The sequence below is a fragment of the Juglans regia genome, chromosome 3, assembly GCF_001411555.2.
Source record: "Juglans regia cultivar Chandler chromosome 3, Walnut 2.0, whole genome shotgun sequence".
Classification (NCBI taxonomy): Eukaryota; Viridiplantae; Streptophyta; class Magnoliopsida; order Fagales; family Juglandaceae; genus Juglans; species Juglans regia.
The window spans coordinates 10,774,605-10,788,149 of NC_049903.1; the positions used below are offsets into that span (position 1 = coordinate 10,774,605).

At 37.1% G+C, this 13,545-nt stretch overlaps 1 protein-coding gene across 5 annotated transcripts in view; it reads left to right on the forward strand.

Annotated features, from left to right (window-relative positions):
* LOC108996568 (187-kDa microtubule-associated protein AIR9-like) overlaps positions 1-13,545 on the forward strand; it is a 37,590-nt gene that overhangs the window by 21,764 nt on the left and 2,281 nt on the right. For 4 of the 5 annotated variants that reach the window (XM_035688319.1, XM_018972532.2, XM_018972531.2 and 1 more), the window contains 14 exons: positions 3,968-4,136; positions 5,063-5,181; positions 5,387-5,555; positions 5,772-5,856; positions 5,952-6,025; positions 6,110-6,232; positions 6,576-6,771; positions 6,866-6,987; positions 7,364-7,571; positions 8,554-8,627; positions 8,794-8,932; positions 9,236-9,417; positions 10,576-10,731; positions 12,966-13,097. In XM_035688319.1, coding sequence (XP_035544212.1) covers positions 3,968-4,136; positions 5,063-5,181; positions 5,387-5,555; positions 5,772-5,856; positions 5,952-6,025; positions 6,110-6,232; positions 6,576-6,771; positions 6,866-6,987; positions 7,364-7,571; positions 8,554-8,627; positions 8,794-8,932; positions 9,236-9,417; positions 10,576-10,731; positions 12,966-13,097 — 1,948 coding nt within the window. The remainder of the gene's footprint in view (positions 1-3,967; positions 4,137-5,062; positions 5,182-5,386; positions 5,556-5,771; positions 5,857-5,951; positions 6,026-6,109; positions 6,233-6,575; positions 6,772-6,865; positions 6,988-7,363; positions 7,572-8,553; positions 8,628-8,793; positions 8,933-9,235; positions 9,418-10,575; positions 10,732-12,965; positions 13,098-13,545) is intronic. The other variant, XM_018972535.2, reaches the window with a different exon arrangement.

The following is a 13,545-nucleotide window of genomic DNA, read 5'->3' on the forward strand; positions in this document are numbered from 1 at the left end:
AGAGATTGTCATGCACTATCAATTACGATGCAAGGGATGGTAGTGCACGTAGATGTAGGCTTAAATACAATCCTCTCTTAGAATGTACGGGGGTTGAACAATCCGTGCAAGCGTCTTCGCGTAAGAAATCTGATTTGATAATGGAAAGTAGACATCATTTGTTTGTAGGAAACCAAATTGAAGTTCATTGATAGAAACATTATCAGAAGTTTGTGGGGCTGTTCATATGTTGGATGGGTCTTGCTGGCTTCTCAGGGGGGCTACAGGAGGTATTATTTTGATGTGGGACAAGAGAGTTGTAACTCTGGTGGATGAGTATATTGGAGAGTTTCTTGTGGGTTGTTCTTTCTTGAATGTAAATGATGGTTTCGGGTGGGCTTTCGTTGGTGTGTATGGGCCCAATGTTGATAGGGACAGGAGATTCCTTTGGGATGAGATTGCTAGTTTGTGCAGTTGGTGGGAGGGCCCTTGGTGTGAGGGCCCTTGGTGTATTGGAGGGGATTTTAACATCACTTGGTTTCTGAGTGCAAGGTCGGGGGATTCCAGCATTGGTTCGGCCATGGTTGTTTTTTCTGATTTAATCTTTGATCTGGGCTTGGTTGATTCACCTTTGGCAGGGGGTGATTTCACTTGGTCGAACGAGAGGGCATGGTCTAAGCTAGACATATTTCTTGTTTCTCCCTCTTGGGAGGCGCATTTTCCTGAATTATGTCAAAAATGTCTACCTAGATTATGCTCTGATCATTTTCCCATCCTTTTTGGTTTTCTTGATTGTGGGGGTATTCATAAGGGACAGAGATATTTTAAATTTGAGAACATGTGGCTCAAAGTTGATGGTTTTGTAGATAAGGTGAGAACGTGGTGGTCTTCTTATCAGTTGTTGGTTACACCCAGCTTTGTCTTAGCTGGAAAACTCAAAGCTTTGAAGAATGACATGAAGAAATAGAATGAGGAGGTGCTTGGGAACATTGGGGATCATAGAAAGTCTCTTGTAGAGGAGTTACATAGATTTGATGAAAAAGAGGCTATGGGGGGTCTTTCGATTGATGAGAAGGAAAGGAAACTAAATGTTGCAACTGATCTGGAAAAAATTACTGTTATGGAAGAGATTTCATGGCGACAAAAGTCTAGGGCTCTTTGGTTGAAGGAAGGAGACAAGTGCACCAAATTCTTTCATAGAGTTGCTAATTCTCATAGAAGAAATAATGCAATTGAGGTGCTCCACTTAGACGGTAGTGTTCTTACGGATCATTCAACTATTAAGGATCACATTGTCCTTTTTTATGAAAAGTTTCTTACGGAGCAGTTTTCTTGGAGACCCAAAGATGATGGACTTGTGTTTGATTCGATTGACGAGCCTAGTGCAGTTTGGTTGGAGAGAGTGTTTGAAGAGGAAGAGGTGCTTAATGTGATAAGAGGTATGAACAAAGATAAAGTGCTGGGATCCGACGGCTTTTCCATGGCATTTTTTCAGGCATGTTGGGCCATTGTTAGGGACGATATCATGAAGGTTTTTCTTGAATTTCACTCTTTTATGAAATTTGAGAAAAGCTTTAATGCTACGTTCATTGCGCTTATCCCAAAAAAGTTGGGTCTGTAGAGGTGAAGGACTTTCGACCCATCAGCCTTGTTAGTGGTGTGTACAAGATTATCTCAAAAGTGCTCGCTAACCATTTGGATTTAGTTATGGGGAAGATCATCACAAAATCTCAAAATGCATTTGTCTAGGGTAGACAAATCCTTGACTCCATTCTCATTGCTAATGAATGCTTGGAGAGTAGAATTAGAGACTAAGTTCTAGGCATCCTTTGCAAATTGGATATGGAGAAGGCTTTTGACCATTTCAATTGGGATTTTTTGATATATATCCTTGGTAGGCATGATTTTGGGGAAAAATGGTGTAAGTGGATGAAGTATTGCATTTCTGTAGTTAGATTTCAGTTTTGGTTAATGGCACTCCAGCTGGTTTTTTTAACAGCTTTCGGGGATTGAGACAAGGGGATCCTTTGTCCCCATTTCTCTTTGTTTTAGTTATGGATGTGTTAAGTAGAATGTTGAAGGCGGTGGTGGATAGCTTCTCGGTGGGCAGTTATGTCCATGGTAGCGTTTATGTCTCTCACTTACTCTTTGTGGATGATACCTTGATCCTGTGTGAGCCAAATTCTGATCAGATCCGTTCTTTGAGGGCTCTTTTGTTATGTTTTGAAGCTGTATCTGGTTTAAAAGTCAATTTGTCCAAATCTGAAATGGTCCCTATAGGTTTGGTCAATAATCTAGGGGATTTGGCTGATATAATGGAATGTAAGGTGTCTTTTTTGCCTATGAGATATTTGGGTCTTCCCTTGGGGGCACCTTTTAAATCTAAGGAATTTGGGATGGGGTTTTAGAGAAAATTGAAAGTAGGTTGGCTGGCTGGAAAAGGATCTACTTGTCCAAAGGTGGTAGAATTACCTTAATCAAGAGTACTTTATCAAATATCCCAACCTATTTCCTATATTTATTCCCTTTGCCTGTAGGAGTGGCTAATAGAATAAAAAGGATATTCCGTGACTTCTTGTGGGGTGGATTGGAGGATGAGAAGAAATTCCATTTGCTCAAGTGGGATAAGATTTGCTCTCCTTTATATTTGGGAGGTTTGGGGATTAGAAAGCTGAAAACTTTCATTGAGGAACTTTTAGGGAAATAGTTGTGGTAGTATCATCGAGAAGGGGATGCTCTCTGGATGATTGTTATTGATGCCAAATATGGGAGTATTTGGGGAGGTTGGTGCTCAAATGAGGTTAGAGGAGCATATGGAGTGGGAATGTGGAAATTCATTCGCAATGGACGGGGGGAGTTCTTCAGAAATTTAACCGGCTGATTGCCCTATCTTTAAGCCTACCTCTGCTTGCACTACCATCCCTTGCATCGTAATGGATAGTGCACGACAATCTCTTAAGCTCTCTTTCTTTTTTTGAAGTGGGTAGGGGTAATCGGATCAGTTTTTGGCTTGATTTATGGTATGGATACGTGGCCTTGAAGATTGCTTTCCCTTCCCTCTTTAGAATTGCTTTGGATAAAGGCGCTTCTGTGGCTGATTGCATGAGCAATACTGCTGGTCTTATTCAGTGGTCAGTAAGTTTTATTAGAGATGCTCATGATTAGGAGGTGGGGGCTATCACTGATTTTTATAGCTTGCTCTATGCCTTAAATTCAAAATCTGGAGGGGAGGATAGACTAATCTGTAATCAGCTTGGTAATAAGAAATTTTTGGTTAGATCTTTGTACAAAGTCTTGTTGCCACTTTCTTCTAGTGATATTTTCCATTGGAAAAATATTTGGAGATGCAAAGTGCCTCTCAAGGTCTGAGTCTTCGGGTGGTTGGCTGCTCATGGGAAACTATTTACTATTGATAAGCTGAGAAAGCGTGGAATCATTGTAATGGATTAGTGCTTTATGTGCAAAAGGTGTGGAGAATCTGTGGATCACCTTCTTCTTCATTGTGATGTGTCGAGGGCTTTGTGGGATGAGGTCTTTGTCAAGTCTGACATTTCTTGGGTGATGCCTAAGAGTGTAGGGAATCTTTTGGCCTGTTGGAGAGGGATTCAAGGAAATCGTCAAATAGTGGCTGTTTGGAAGATGATTCCTCTGTCTTACGTGGTGTATTTGGAATGAGAGGAATGGACTCTGTTTTGATAATAGAGAATGCTCGGTGACTGGGATTAGGGCTTTCTTTTTTCATACTTTGTTGCTTTGGGCTTCAGTGATTGTAATAGATGGATTTAGTTCCAATGACTTCCGTGCTGTTTTTCAGCTTTAGTTTGTAATTAAAAGTTTTTTCTTTTATACTTCCTGTGTACTTGGGCTATGCCTAATTATTTGGTTTTTTTAATAAATTTCTTACTTATAAAAAAAATGTTATCACATGTTAGTACTTAAGTTTAGATTATTAGCCTAATATTGCCCCTGCTTTCTTTGGAATCTGCAGGTTGAAACTGACTCCGGTTCTCTTCTACCTGAGGTTTCAGGACTTCTTCAGTATCGTATTACCAAGGCTGCAATCGGTAAATTTATTTCCTTCCAATGTATTCCAATACGTGATGATGGCATTGTGGGCGAGCCAAGAACTTGCATGGGGCAGGGACGTGTTCGCCCTGGTAATTTCTTCATCTTTTGTTGTTTAAAATTATATTGGCGATTTTTTTTTCTTTAAAAAAAAAAATTATATTGGCGAATGTTTTTTTGATAAGTTAAAAATAAGTATGTGCGATGTGTGGTGACGATGAGTAGCAAAACTAAATATCGGCAAATGTCAAACTAATATTTATGATTATGGCCTTACATTAAAGTGATGCATGGAAGGGTTTTAACTTTTTGAAAGATGTCTAATGTCAGTGCTTGAGATTTCATAATGCTTGTTGAAAAGTATGGTAAAATGTTATTGGGTGAGTGCTAAGGGCTCTGCCGTGGGGTGGTTCCCCCGTCATAAAAAAAGAAGTATGGTAAAATGCTGTATAAACATCGTACGATGTTCAGAAATTTGTGACTCGACAAAACTTTTTAATCAACAGAATGTGAAAGTAATTGCATGCATTATTACTACTTGACTTTCTGTCAAGTATATATTGCCTAAACATTGGTATGATAGTGTTGGAGAAATGTCATGTAAATTGAGATTGGCTTCATCTTTCAAATGCCCAGGAAAAGATGAATCTAATTGAATGACCTTTTCATGTTTTTGGAAATCGTTTACTCTTGCTTTAAACGGACTCTCCAGCATGGTGTTCATTTGAGAGCAATGCGATGTTATATATCTCACATGGGACCAATATATTTGAGAGTCAAAATTTGATAGATTCTATGTGAAAATTTTTCCATGACCCATGCTAGGGGAATTTTTTTTTGCATGATTGCCTGTTACCAATGTATATATTTTCATGTCCTGGTTTGCAAATGAATGTGCACTATACAATGTGTATTCATTGTGGACATATGAATTAGACATCATATATAAAGTTGTGATTCTAGTTTATTTTCATTGGTTGAAATTTTCTTCTTATGCTGAGTGCTACTTGATGATTAGGAAGCCCAAGGTTGCTTTCTCTACAAATAATTGGGAATGCTATTGAAGGAACCACGCTAAGTATTGAAAAAAAGTATTGGGGTGGTGAAGAGGGAGATTCACTGTTCTGCTGGTTCCGGGTATTTTCAGTCAACATTTGTACACCAGTTGATATTATTGTACCTCATTTTACAAAGCCATTCCTGGATTGAGAACACCTGGATGGGACATTAACCTCCTGCAGGAAATATCGTCATTGTTGTAATTGGCATCCAAGTACCTGAAAGTCATAGTTCCTTAAAAAATGTGTTTCAATTATTTGATGTCCATTTTATGTATATGCAGACTAGTTCAGATGGCACGCAAAATGAAATTAAGGGTGCATCTACTTCGTCATACATGCTCTCAGTCGAAGACATTGGCTTCTTTATTTCGGTTTCATGTGAGCCTGTAAGAAGTGACTGGGCTCGTGGCCCCGTTGTTCTTTCTGAACAAATTGGACCTATAATATCTGGTACAAAGTCATGTTCTTCATCTGATCTCCACTTTTAACCGGCTTTATTTTAAATAACTGTGGTTTTTATTATTTTTTTGTCGCCATGTCCACCCAATAACTGTTCGGCAGGAATAGTCATTCAAGTTCTCTAGATAAATAATACTGCTTATAAATCGAATGTCTTATAGGAGCATGTTAATTTCATAAATTGTTTGATTTTATTATGCAATACAGGCCCCCCAACCTGTCAGTCTTTAGGGTTTCTTGGATCAATGATAGAAGGGCAACGTGTGAGCTTTGTCGCCTCTTATAGTGGAGGGTGAGAAATGATTCGCCGCCTTACATTGATAAGATTACAACTCCTAGCCTTGCTTTTGTGACTGTTAGCCCTGACATGGATTGTTAATGATTCAGGGAGAGGGGAGATTGCTCCCATGAATGGTTTAGAAAGCAAAGTACTAGCATACGGGATAAAATAAGTACTTTTGGTGAGTTTTGTGGAATAATGAGATGAGATCTTTTCACCTATCCATATTGAATTACAATATTAATAATGTATTTTTTTTTTCTAGCAGATTTTGTGGATTTGACTCTTGAGGACGTGGGAAGATGCATTGAACTTGTTTACACTGCCGTGCGGAAAGATGGAATGAAAGGGAGTCCTAGGAGCATAGTATCCGACATAATTGCTCCTGGTTAGTTGAGCATTGGTTTAAAAATTCAACTAATCCTCCAAAGATGTGAAATGGTCATTATGTTTTTATCCTTTCTAATCATAATCTAGTTTAGGCTATTGGGGCAGATCAAACAAGCTTTTGACTGAACTGTGAAGGGGTAAAGTCTTTGACTATTGGGACAGATCATGTAAAATCACCGGCTCCATGGAAATAAATGGAGCAGATGTTATAGGTTTTATTTAGCATAGAGAACAAGTAGATAATTGAATTTGCCCTTTTTTCTTTTAAAACTATGTCACCTATGTTGTGCTCATGCAAGGGCCTATTCCATCTCTTTTTATTTTGTTCTTTCTTTCAACAGCGGATCCTATAGGAGTGGATCTGGAAATTCTTGATTGCGTTGAGGACAGGGAGGTTGTCCCACGAAAGACATATTTTGGTGGACAAGAAGGTGTCGGACAATATATTTGGTACAGAACAAAGAATAAGCTACATGCATCTGCATTAACAGATATATCTAGTGCTAGTGAAGATGCTGTTATATGTGGTAAAACACTGTAAGTTCTGAATATTATTGTTATTATAAGATTTTAGAAACTCATGTCTGCATCTTCAAAATTAATGGTGGTGAATGATGTGCAACTTTGCCAGAACTTATCTACCATCGCTTGAAGATGTTGGGGCCTACTTGGCCTTATATTGGCTGCCCACTCGTGCTGATGGCAAATGTGGGAATCCATTGGTTGCAACATCCAATTCTCCAGTTGCTCCAGGTACAACTCTAGTAGCATAGAATCGGAAATTATTTCTTATTTTGTTGGCTAAGTTGAAGACCTACCATTAGATGGCCTTATCTAATATGGATATAATTCTGATTGGGTGATTGGAAGACTCTCTTTAGAGATTTTTCCAGTAGTGCACGTATATTCTGGTGTCCTAAGCCAGTGATAAGCTCAAGTGGTTGTTCCCATTCATTGTAGCTGATGTTTGCCCTAGGGATACCTCCTTTCCTCTAGCTGTTAAACAGTTGGTTCTACATAGTGCATGTACTCCAACTTCTATCCATACTTATGGCCTTAGTCATACCAAGGCACTTATATGTTAATTTTTTAGCTTGTCATTTGATACATTAAATAAATAATGTGGCAGCTCTTCCAGTTGTTTCTAATGTTCGTGTGAAGGAGTTGTCGTCTGGTGTTTATTCTGGAGAAGGTGAATATTTTGGTGGGTATGAGGGATCAAGCCTTTTCAGCTGGTATAGAGAAACTAATGAGGGCACTGCTATTCTTATCAATGGAGCTAACTTGAGTACCTTTGAAGTTACTGATTCGGATTATAATTGCCGCTTGTTATTCGGGTAAGTATTCTGCCTTGATGTTTCTTTTCTTGTCATTTTTTGGCTGGAATAAAGTTTATTCATAACTAAGAATAATTTATAAAATGTTAAAACTTCCCTTCTGAAAGTTCCAAAAAGGAAAAAATAACCAGTATTCTATCACTCTTTGCTCAAAGTTGCTGTGATTTAGTTTTTATTTGTTTCTAGGATGAAACGTTTTGAACAACAAATCATTGCCTCAGTATAAGGAAGATATTTCATTTATTGAATAGTGGTGACACTTTTTTTAAAGTGGTGATCGATCTCTAGAAAGTTGCAACAAATTCTTATTAGACTAGGTTTTTCTATAAGATTGTTTTAAGAATAGTCAGTCAGTTTGCATTTCTCTTTTGAGAACCACCCACCATGTTGGATCCTGCAGTACTATGTGGCGATGTTGATCTATGGTGCCTTTGAAGGTGTCATTATTCACTCTATCCGAATACAACGATACTCTATTTTAATCAAATGTAGATAATAGTGAAGAAGTTGGCTTCTCATGTTATCAATTCCTAAGAAAATAAATCTCCGTGTTCTTTTTATTAAGAGAACATAAAAATTTTCATTTTACATATGCTCATTACTATCAAAATTCAGCTTTTTTGTATGTTCAGCTGCATCACAATACCTGTGGTGTTCACCGACAGCTGGTCAGCCTCTCTGAACCTGGAATTTTTGAGGATCTAATAGAAGGCCTACCAGACATGACTGGGGCCAGGGGATTCTGCAAACATATTTTTCTTACCAAGATATCATATGGTGGTTAAATTTATTTACCTCTTCTCTGGTTTTTCTTATCCTAATTCAGTACCATTCTGGTCTTGATCAAATCAATAATTAATGTGCTATTGTCTGCTGATCCTTTCATACATTTATTATAAAACATATGATGTGATCTTATACGGATTTTATTGTGCATCTTTTAGCGCATAATAGATTTCATCTTTTCTTATTTATTTCACAGATACACTCCAGTCCGTTCAGATTCAGTTGTGGGAGAACTCAAATTGTCGGAACCAACTGATATTGTTCTCCCAGGTAAAAGTTTCTGTTTGGTTATACAGAAGCCTGAGGCCTTTGAAATAATGTGCACATTTCTTGTTATAGAAAAAAGTTCCAGAGTATACATGATCTAACTTGTCGAACGGAGTGAACTTGAAGAAGGCTGTTTATATTTGAATTTGAATATTACATTGCTTTCCAGAGCTTCCAAAAATTGAGGTGCTTGCTCTCACTGGAAGGGCAGTTGAAGGTGATATACTTACTGCTGTCGAAGTAATTCCAAAGAGTGAGACTCAACAATGTGTATGGAGCAAGTACAAGAAAGATGTCAAATACCAATGGTATGGTGCTACTTTTGAGCATCCTGCTACATATTCAAATGCATTCGCAACATTCACTGAACTTTTCTCCATTCAATTGCAATATTCAGAAGTCACGTAGATGTTGAACAAATTGAAGCTCTATAAATGATTTCTCTATCTTTATCTTTCATGTAGGGTTCCCAGACTGTCATTTTATTATTTGCATTTACTGGTTTAGTTTGATCTAGTTTTTTAGAAATGTATCTAATCTTTGAGACTGGTTTATTTAGCTCTTGTAATGGCACCGCATTCCTTTTATATTTGACATCAGGGAAACTGCAGGTTCTGTTCATCAGATGTTGAAGATAGAAACTCGTACGAACCATTACCTACACAATATTCCTGCTCCTACAAGGTCCGGCTGGAGGACATTGGCCGATGTCTGAGATGTGAATGCATTGTAACCGATGTGTTTGGGAGGTTGACTGAACCAGTATATGCAGAGACTGCACCTGTATTGCCAGGTATTTTTCTTTACACTGCTGTGAATTGACTCATGAACCATTTTCTTGCTCAATTAATGGCTCATAATCACTTTTCTTTCTTGCCTGTGCTGGCAAAATGTTGTTTGGTGGAAAGTTTTAACAGTTAGAAAGGTGCTGTGGTATGTGTTGAGTTAACACAGTAGAAAGGTGTTGCAGCATACTGGATCTATCTTTTACATCTAACCCAAATATGGATTAGACTTGTTATTGTTCTAGTTGCTCCTGGTATAATTATTTTTGCGAAAAATTTGGAAGATTTTGCCTTAAATCTTCTATATTGAAGCTGGCACCACCGATCTTGCATATTATTAATGTTCTATGTTCACAACAATCTTTTCTCTCTTTCTTGGTTCCCCATGATGTGCATCAGCGAAGTGAGCAACAGCTATAGGACAAGCTCTTTCCTTTAGCTCGTTCAGCTTTTGTTATGGTTTCGTTTATTGGCACCGGGTGTCCGAGAACAAAGTCTCGACTAATCCCGGGGATGCACAGGCCTTGGGCAAGGAGTTTTCCGCAAGCGGACCTCTCGGGTAATTCAAGGAGAAACTCCCATAGTCTGATGGCTCCTAGAAATTATTTGTACACAAGAGGATTCAAAGCTTAGACCTGGATGGAGCATACCACCATGACCAAGACCCTTACCACTTGAGCCAACCCCTAGGGGTTTCTGTTATTGTTATTATTGCTATAATTATAGTAATTATTATTGCTGTTATCATTAGTATTATTATTATATTACTATGGGGCCTATTTTGATTGGTTTCAATATTTCGTTTTTAGAAATCTGTAATATGAAATTTTCACATAGTTGGTGCCCTGGTTGTTATTTTCTCGTGTTAAGCTTCTGTTTAAAGATATCCAGATGTTTAAAATCTAAGAATATTGTTCTCCTTGTGGAAAGCCACTTACTTCCTTTAGTGAGATTGATCACCGTTTTTAGATTATTATTGAATTATTGGTGTCTTCATAATGTCTGGCTACATGAAAAAGAAAAAATAGATTTTGTTGTACACCTTTGAACCAACTTTAGGTGGACTAAATCGTTTGATGGTATGGAATTTTTACTTCTTATGTTAACTTGATTTGACTGCTTCCAGCTCCTTTTTTGTTTTTTTATTGATGATAATAAGATTGTAGGGATTCCTAGAATAGATAAGCTGGAGATTGAGGGGAGGGGCTTCCACACCAACTTGTATGCTGTTCGTGGAATTTATAGTGGAGGAAAGGAAGGAAAAAGCAGAATTCAGTGGCTTAGATCAATGGTTGGAAGTCCTGATCTGATCTCTATACAAGGTATGCTAGATCTTTAAGTTACCACTCAGAAGTTCATTTCTTGTGTGTTCGAAGACAATAACTTATTTATTTATCATTTATGTATTAACCAGTAAATTTATGAAAAGAAAAATAAAATAATGGGTAGTAAAGCTGATCACAAATTGGAGTAAAAATGCGAAAAAGATTATGGATCTTGGTGAACTTCTCAGTTATCGTATTTGCTTATCTTTCCTTTCGCATGTGCGTGCAATTTAAAAGTTTACTTATTGACACTTATCACTTAATGCATTCTAGCAGTAAAGAAGAGAAGGGGATCTATGTTTGAGGAATAACATGAGATTAAGTCTGCAAAAGTTCGCATGTATTCTTTGATGTGCTTATCCCATTAGTCAACTAGGATCGCCCTCTAATTGATTCTAATTATTATTTTTTGTTTCCGTACAAATCATTGCGATTGCTGTTCGGTGTTAGATAAGCCATAAATATTTACTTTACTAGCCTGTATAAATATCCGATATTCGGGAACTTGTTTTGAGCATAACACGAGCATTTGATGAAAGGGTCACAATAAATGAGGGTCATTCATGAAGTCATAAATACCAAACTGCTTCCTAACTTTGAGGAACAATTTCAGTTTTGATTCCATTTGTAATCATGTTGATTGTTTGATGACATCTATAGAATAACTGTACGCAACTAGAATGACTGGGCAAAGCTTATGCATTGTATGAGTTTGAGGTTTCTTAAAATTTGGAAATGAAATAATTTTTTTATATATAGAAATTGTCAATATCAAGAATTGTCAATATCAAGACTTCTATCCTTGTTCATATTAATGATATCTCCTAGATTCGAATCGATCTTATCAATTAGCATAATTTTTTAATCTATTAATTGTGATTGTAACAACGTGTTGTATTGGGTAAGGGCTTTGATCACCTTATGTTTCATTGTGAGGTGGTTAGGAAGTTATGGTATTGATCTTTCATCTTTTTTGTTTCAAGTGGATCATCCTCCAACTTGTGGTGGAGTTGTTGGCTTGCTAGGGAACCCCTTTGGGAAATAACAATAATATCAAAGTTTTGATGATGGTTCCTTTGTGCTTAAGGTGTATTTAGCAAAGTTTTTAATTTCGTTCTGCTCCGGCCTGAATTGCCGGAATTTTTCGTACCAGTACAGTGTAATGGACTATTCCGTTTTGGATCAAATTCCGGCCGCATTCCAGTATTTCGGCCAGAACAAGTATTTCGGTCCGAAATATATATAAATGCCATTTGGGGCATCAGGCGACATGCAAGTGCTATGGTCTCCACTTTTCTCCTTCTCGACATCCGTTCCTTTTTTTTTTTTAATGTTTAAACACCTTTACAGCTCTTCTTTCCTTTTTTTTTTTTTTGTTTTTTTTTTTTAAATTTGTAAACTTGTCATCTAGTGCACTTTCTTTTTCTTTTTTTTGGTTTTTTTTTTTTTTTGAGAAAATTTGTAGACTTGTCATCTAGTGTTCTTAATATATTTTCATAAAACAACAATGCATAGTAATTTTCTAGATCATACTAATCAAATTACGATGATTTTTAATGCAAGCAATATCTATCTATCTATTGAGTTAGGCTTCAACATAGTCAAAAATAAGCTCCCTTGGATTGAGACTTGACTGTGAATGACTGACACTACTACCCCAGTAGTAAGTAATGCTAAGTGGCCTATATTCCCTATATGATCCTATTGGTAAAGCATGTTAAGACTTGTATTTATGTTATTTTAGAATATAATTTTTCTGTAGATATATATATATTTTTTCATATAACAACAATCCCAAAACGGATCGGTACTGAAATATTCTGTTCCAGTACCTTAACCGGAATTGCCATCGGAACGGAATTCAAAACTTTGGTATTTAGCAGGAGCACAATGCTAGAACCTTTGAAGATGGCAAGACAACGGTGGTAGAGTTAAAATCCATTTTGCTCAATTCCCTTCATAGTTGGACGACTGGCCACAATGGCTCTTGATTTGTGAATTTCAAGATTTTATGGACTCTTGTTCTTTTTCTTGTCCTCTTTAGTAGGCTGTGTAATTTTACATGCTTCCTGTGTACAATTCGGTTGGCACCTCTCTATGCGATTAATAAGACTAACTTATCAAAATAGTTTGTTGTGTTGGCTCCTCTTTTGTTTCTGTTTTGCTGAATATATTTTTAGACAATAATAATTTTCCATCTTCCAGTATTTGATTGCAAAGACTTTTTGCAGGAGAAATAGGAAGGATGTATGAAGCTAATGTGGATGACGTGGGATACAGGTTGGTGGCCATTTATACCCCTGTAAGAGAGGACGGGGTTGAGGGGGAACCCGTTTCTGCATCAACAGAGCCAATTGCAGTTGGTAATGTTGAATCACATCTCCCTTCTCTCAAGGGAAATGATTTTTGCTGTTAAATTCTTCCTCTTTTTATGTTACTCATATTGGTCGGAAAAATGTTATTCATTTTTTTTTTTTTTGTCAACTCTTGTAATGCAAGCATGATTGCCGCTTTGTATTTCTTTTCTCTTCAATGTTTGTTCTGACTGAATCTCAAGCACAATAGTGGTTATCATCTAGTACCTTATTTCACTGAGTTGTGAATGCTGAAATTGATAATCTACCTTGTCAAGGGTTGAGTGCTGTTAACAAGTTTAACTTTATTAATAAGGTGTTCAAAGAAATGTTTAATCCACTAACGGATCTCACCAAAGTAAATTCACAACCTAACGTGGTTTGATGTGGTATGTCAGATTATAAAGTTCTTTTTATTGTAAAGTAGATCTGAAGTACCACATCAAGCCACATCAGT